This window comes from Ictalurus punctatus, chromosome 14, assembly GCF_001660625.3.
Source record: "Ictalurus punctatus breed USDA103 chromosome 14, Coco_2.0, whole genome shotgun sequence".
Lineage (NCBI taxonomy): Eukaryota > Metazoa > Chordata > Actinopteri > Siluriformes > Ictaluridae > Ictalurus > Ictalurus punctatus.
In genome coordinates, this window is record NC_030429.2 from 14,050,764 (window position 1) to 14,058,002 (window position 7,239).

Genomic DNA, 7,239 nt, shown 5'->3' on the forward strand with positions numbered 1-7,239 from the left:
ATTCATCTTGCTACTTGCATGCATCTTCTTCTTTGGCTTCTTTTTCGGCTTCTTCTTTGTCGGTAAGACAGATTTGTACTTGAGCGCCATCAAGTCGTACTTTTATCTAACATCAGTGGCTCCAGGTGTGTGAACAAAAGCGCAAATCTCATTGGTCGGACAGTTAACCCCTAGACGTTAAAAAAAAATTACGCTTTAATGCCAGGCGTTTTACGTGTGAGTGTGAACGCTCCCATTGACAGCTATTGGGGCATTAAACAGACCATTTTTCGTAGCGTGAAATGTCCCGTGGCGAATGGGCCTTAAATCTAATTATTATGCCAATTTAATACATTCTGGAGGTGGGAATACAAGAATTTTGTTCTTTACAATGAATAGTATTCTGCAACCACCTGATGCGTTTTCATTACATCTGCATTCTTTGTTCTATGTGATACTTTTATGACTTGTTGTATTTGTAATAATAAAATTGAAAATATTCATCAAAAATTGATGACTCACAATAATGGGGCATGTAATACATGGTTTTCTTTTCAGGTAGATTCTTCCTTAACAGATTTTTATAGTTTTCATTTGTCTACGGTTGATGAAATAACTGAGTGTGTTCAAAAATCTAAGTCTACAACTACAGTTAGATCCTATTCCTACGCATCTGGTTAAGTCTTGTCTACCTTCGTTTTTACAGCTGATAACTCAAATCATACATTCCTCTCTTGCTACTGGTATTATTCCTTCGTATCTTAAAGTAGAAGCCATGACCCCTATACTAAAGAAACCTGGCACGGAACATAATAATCCAGAAAACTGTTTTTCTAAATTTTTGGAAAAATATAGTTGCTCGACAGATATATGCTCATCTTACAGAGAATAACTTGTTTGAGAAATTGTGTGTCTATCATCCATCCATCACAGCACAGAGACTGTGCTTATTAAAGTTACAAAGTGTTTTGCATAGTTTTTTTTTTTTTTTTTTTTTTTGAGGAATTGATTTGCATTGAAATCACTGGTATTCCCTTTGCCTTGTTTAGATCCTATTTACTGGGTCAGACTCAGTTTGTTCAAATTAAAGGCTTCAGAGCACAGACCTCTCAGATTACTAGTGGCATGCCTCAGGGCTCAGTTTTGAGCCGTCTTCTGTTTATTATTTATCTTTTGCATTTAGGTACCATTTTCCGTAAATTCTGTATAAATTTTCATTTTTATGCTGATGACACCTAGCTCTATTTGTCTTCAAAGCCTAATTTAATACTACCACCTTCTTCTCTCATGGCTTGTTTTACATGCAATTTTCTTAAGGTCAACAGTGAGAAAACTGAGATCTTATTAGTAGGCACTAAATCAAAGCTGAAAAATTGTGAAAGTTTCACACTTACTATTGACAACTATGTTATCTCTCATTCCCTTCAGGTTAAGAGTCATCCTTGACAGTACTTTATCGTTTGACGCACATGTAAATAACATTACATGGTCAGCATATTATCATCTTCAAAATATAAATCGTCTTCGACCATCTCTTGCAACTAATAGTGCTGGTGTCCTTGTACGTGCTTTAGTTACATCTCATATTGATTACTGTAATTCTCTTCTCAGTGGTGTTTCACAAAAGCTTCTTCACAAACTTCAAATGGATCATTACACAAACAGCATCGATTGAGCACATGTCTCTAGTTCTTAGAGTGGATTCAATTTAAGAGTTTACTTTTCACTTATAAGGCTCTTCATAATTTAGCATCTTCATATCTTCATGATCTTCTTCATGTTTATTCACCTATCCGATCCCTTAGGTCTTTTGCATCTATAACTCTTGTTACACCTTCTGTATGTTTGACGACTATGGGAGAGTAGAGCTTTTAGTTGTACTGCTCAGAGTCGTTTAATACCTGGCCTCAAGACATACATAATAGTTCTAGTCTTTCAATTTTTAAATCACATCTTAAATCTGTCTTTTTTTTTAGAATAGCTTATTCTCTCTGATAGAGCTTTTGTATATTATTGTATATAGTTTTTTTTTTTAATACATTGCTTATATATCTTATTATTTGTAAGGTGTCCTTGAGTGTCTTGAAAGTCATCCATAAATAAAATGTATTTATTAAGATCGTATTCCGTTTCACAGGCCAAATGCAAAGACACTGGCCAAGCACCAGCTTTCCCAAAGCTTTTCCTACATTCAATCAAGAGAAACAGCAACTTCTCCCAGTGCTTCCGTGCAGACATGTTCTACACTCATATGGCATACTGATTTGAAGACAGGTTGTTTGAATTACAGCATGTAGATTTGTTGTTTTAGAAATGTTGAAGTGGATGCAGGCCCTGATAGTATCGCTAGGAACAAAACCCTCTGAAATCTCTTCCAGGTTTTTCCAGGACTTGTTAGTCAACTGTGACCCCAGCCAAACTATAAAACCTTTAACCTCACTATAGACCTAAATTACGGTACTGAACTTTGTTCAGTCTGTGTCTGAAGACTGTGGGCTGCTGCAGGATTTTGAACTTGCTAACTCATCACAAAAATAAAAATAGTCCTGTGGTCATCTCCCATTTGCAACATATTAAAGCACTGGAGAGAAAATGCTTTCCAATTCATCAAGAAAGCCTTTGAAGTAGCGAATTGTACTGTTTGTTAGACAAATTAGACTAGTACTTAGCAACTTTGGTAATAGAAAAAAGCTGATTCTAAAGTATAGTAATAGTTAACATTTTCTATATTTGCATGAGACTAGTCTAGGGATATGGTCAAAAGTCAACATACTTGTCAAGTGTCCTGTGTAGACATTAATGAAGCCACATACAGTGTTTCACTTGACCCTGAGACCAAATGTTTTTGTTTAACAATGCTCTGACTTTACAATGAAGCCATCCATGCCATGCAGCTGCCCTTCTACATCTTCCCGATCTCATCTCGTCTTTTCGCCATTGTTTTGCTGGCTGCTCTCTCTCTGCTCCAGTTGTTTCAGGATGGCTCCCAAAACTAAGCAAGCAACTGCAGCTGATGAGTCTTGTGCGTGCCAAAACACGAGCACACAGTCACAGATGGTGCTGAAATCTGGATCAGCAGTTCACAGAGTAAGTGCAATTTGAATTAACAAAGTGCACACTGTACTTATGTCATGGATGATGAGCTCCCTCCGGCTCTGATACCTCACTGATGTTGTAAGAAGTTGGCTGATTCAGGGCTCCTGAGTAGTGTGACTATGTAAAGTTTTGGAAGAGTTATGCCACATCTGAGGACAGGAGTACATGTGAGCATAATTGCCCCTGATCTCACAGACATTTATCTGTTTAAGGAAAAAGAATATGGCAATTAATGATCTTCTCCAAGCATGTTTAGCTGCCCTGGTAAGCTAAAAGACCAGGAGTTAAACAAGCTCATGTTATCCCTCACACTCCTGTATCATTAAACAATAAGAAATTACTTCTGGAAATCGGAGGGAAAAAATTGGGGGAAAGAAATCCAGTCAATTGGATTAAATCTGGTTGATTTCATGAGTTTGATTCAGTTGCTTTTTTAAACCATGTGGGGTTTTTTTCATACAGCAGGACTGCAAAGAGAAGCAAGACTTCAATGTTATAGGGAGAAGATTTAATTTCATTAGGGAAAAGTACAAAAAAAAAAAAAAGAGAAAAAAAGGAAGAAACTTTGAGAGAAAGCAGACAGTCGGTGAGCCAGTGAACTGTATTTGTTGTGACGCGGAGTGTGGAGAAAAAAGCCGACTATAGCACTGCATGCCGCACTCTGCTACAGCTGTACTAGTGATTAACTGATGCCTGAGTGATTTAGCAGGCATGGAAAAGGAAAATCCTCTGGGTTTCTGCAGGCATTGCTGGGACCGCAACAAACAGATATACACTATACATGTTTAAGCTTAGATATCTCTGGAGAAGTAAATGTTTCTGTTTCCAAAGGAAACTGCAAACTAGCTGAATGCAGCAACATGAAATGTGTCCATGGTGTCCCCTCCACCATGTTCTATATGTACTGTATTAGCATGTGAGGTAAGACATAACTTTCAGATGAACTAATATTACTTTTTCAAGTGTGTTCTTACACTAAGAGATTTAACTCTTGCTCACCCAGTTCTGCTGTAAATTAATAAGTACATTTTTTCTTCATAAAGCACATTAAAAACAATTAAAATTGACCAAAGTGTTGTACAAAGTTAAGATCATATAAAATACAAGTATACAGAAAAACAAACAAACAAAAACACAGAACATATATAAACCACTGATATGAGAAGAAACATTCCACACATGACACAGTCACACAGATTAAACTGCTAATTTGTAAAAGTATGTTTTAGTATTGATTTAAAACCCATTATAGTAGGAGCACACCTGATGTCCAATGGGAGTCTGTGTCACAACCTCAGCACAGCCACTACTTCAGACGCGATCACGGAGCACCCAATAGCAACTGCCCTGCTATTATTCCACTGTCCACCATACCCATTGTCTATTATTACTACATGCAGAACAGATCATAATAATAAAAAACACCATCTAACACGTCTTCCTTGAGATCTACCTTCCAGCAGGTTTCATCTCCAACCAAAATCTAACACACCTGTTTTAGTTGATCAAGAACTTCTTATTCTTATTCTAATAATTTCTTAGAATGATTAGATTTTCAGGAGGGCATGATTATGGTTGGAGCTAAAGTCTTCAGGAAGGTAGATCTCCAGGAACAGGGTTGGTGACCACTGATCTAGACCTTAAATTGTCCATATGCACGAGGTGTAGTTATATTCCTAAAAGAAACAGGAAAGTACGTTTAGAATACTGAATGAGGTTCCGCTCTAAGACTGACCTTGACAACTGTACTTTCAGCCTTAATCTAAACCAAAAATCTGCTCTGAAATAAGCTGGAGATGATTCATGATCCTTATGATGCACCTCTGTTGAATTCACTTCTATCCTGGTGACTGTCTCAGTGTCTCATCTGCAGAAGCTTCTTCCCCAGCCAAGCTGCTTAGCCTTGACCTTATTATCACAAATAGTTTGTCACCCATTTGAAGAATTACTATACAAGTAGTGAGACATTAATTGTTTCTCTTTCACCCATGTATTACTTAGACATTTTGTGAGTCCAACACATACTGTATTCACCTAAGGCAATGTTCAATTAAGATTCAGCGTGATCTTGAGTTTTGTTTCACAATCAGTATTGGAATACAGGAGGAAATACTTCACATTTTTGCATTCGATACTTTTGTTAAAACAAGCATGCTATCAGTGACCACAAGACAACACAATGCCTAATAACAACTAACACAAGGCAACAGAGAGGTGATTCCCTTCAAAACATGAACAGGGATACAGGGATTTGCCCAGGATTCCTGAAGAATGACTTGAGGTGTCTTGTGACTTGATTTTTTTTTTTTTTTTTTTTTTTTTGAGAAACATCCTGAAACAGTATAAATATTTTCCACTTGCTCTCTAATGTGTCCTAACTGTTGAAGTGTGACTAAGAGGAATGACGTGAAGCATGCTGAAGTTCAAAACAAACAGAGCCACAACAGCAACACAGTCCATACACAAGTTCTCTAAAATAAGAGTCATACAGAAAGTGAAAAAGAAAGAAATAAAAGAAAGAGGAAGGAGAAGGAGAGAAAGGACTGCTGATGCTGTCTTTAAGGGAACAAAAGATCAGGATAGAGATTCTTGCTAAAACTTGGTCTTAGAGATAGCTGAAATGGACAGATACGAGTCAGACTCTTACCATATGGCCATGCCATCCCTGAAGAGACCAGTAGGAACATGAGAAGGAGGATGAAGAGCAGGGAGGTGTGAGGGAGCATGCAGCATTGCCGCTGGCTCTGCCTCTGCAGCCGTGCCGCTGAAGGCATGCTGCTTTCTGGAGCGCTGTTTACTTTCTGAGCTCAGCTGGTTTGACATCACCCCTTGCTCTTTCATTCCCTCCCTCTTACACTCTCTCTCTCTCTCTCTCTCTCTCTCTCTCTCTCTCTCCCAAACACGCTCCCCTTCCTTTCATTGGCACTCACATTCTCATTCTCCTCCTCCAACTCTGTCTGTCTTTCTTTTGTTTGTCTCTCTCCCTCTCTTTATTTCATTTTCACTTTAATATTTCTATCTTCTATAAGTCTTTCTCCCTCTTTATAACTCTGTATTTTTGTCTGGCTGCTGCTATCTCTTTTTCTTCCTCCTGGCTTCATGTTACACTGTGGCCTCATAAGACTGTCCACTCTGAACCTAGAACAGACCTCTAAAAACACCACTCTTCTGCTGCTGGCTGGTTAACATCATTAATGCTGAATGAGTGTAGACTCAACACATAGACTTCATTTAACCAACTGGAGTCTTTCACATTTTACACCAGCAGGCTTGGGGAGTAACGGAAAACATGCTCACATGTTCACACGTTACATAATCAGGATACAAAAGGTGGTAACTGTAATACGTTGCAGTTATGTCAAAAAACAAAATCAGATTACAGGTACATTTCTTTAAAAAAAAATAATAATAAAGGGAATACTATCAGGCTTACAATTTTTTTTTTTTCATTTAAAACCAAAGAAATTAATCTTTTGACATAACGTAATATAGACAGCTGCTTGATTATAGTTCCGGTTCTCTTTTGCCAGTTGTGACTCACATGAGCAACCTCCTGGTGCATGCACAAATAAATTTTGCACAAAGTTAATTTGGTAGAAATGAACACAAATAATACTCTGAAATGTTTTTGTTAGGGTGACCATATGTCCTCTTTTTCAGACATTAAAAAAGCATACGCCCGGGATTTCTAAATTTGAGAAAATGTCCGGGATTGTGCTTTAGTGCAAAGAGGTCTAATTCTAATTGGTTGATTATAAAAGGCTTGCAGCATCTATTGGCCAAATTCCTGCCTCTCAACCATTAGCCTACTCTCAGCGAGCTTGTGAAGGTGAAACGCTGTTGTGTATGGCATCAAAGAGATGCTTGACCATAGCAGCAAATGACAGCTGTCCTGAGTCGAAACAATGCCCCTGGCCATATAATGTAATTTTTCATTTCATGTTGTGGCACTGCTTCGTATTACATGGCCATTCAAATGTGTGAATGATTTCAGAAGGTTCACTCATAGCATCTGATATTTTATTTTATTCCATGTAGGCAAAAATGTCAAATGTGGGCAGAGTGAAGCCACTTTTATTTATATATATTTATGTGATGCTAATAGTGTGTCTTTTTCAGTGCATTAAAGTCTGCATTCATAGTAACACATAGTACCCCAACAAA

The 7,239-nt window shown here is 37.7% G+C and overlaps 1 protein-coding gene across 2 annotated transcripts in view; it reads right to left on the bottom strand.

Annotated features, from left to right (window-relative positions):
* Positions 1–5,897, bottom strand: part of pamr1b (peptidase domain containing associated with muscle regeneration 1b) — a 38,863-nt gene extending 32,966 nt beyond the window's left edge. For both annotated transcript variants that reach the window (XM_047159891.2, XM_017486153.2), the window contains exon 1: positions 5,723–5,897. In XM_047159891.2, the coding sequence (XP_047015847.1) occupies positions 5,723–5,849 (127 nt within the window). In that variant the 5' untranslated portion in view covers positions 5,850–5,897. The remainder of the gene's footprint in view (positions 1–5,722) is intronic.
* Positions 5,898–7,239: the final 1,342 nt, after the last annotated feature.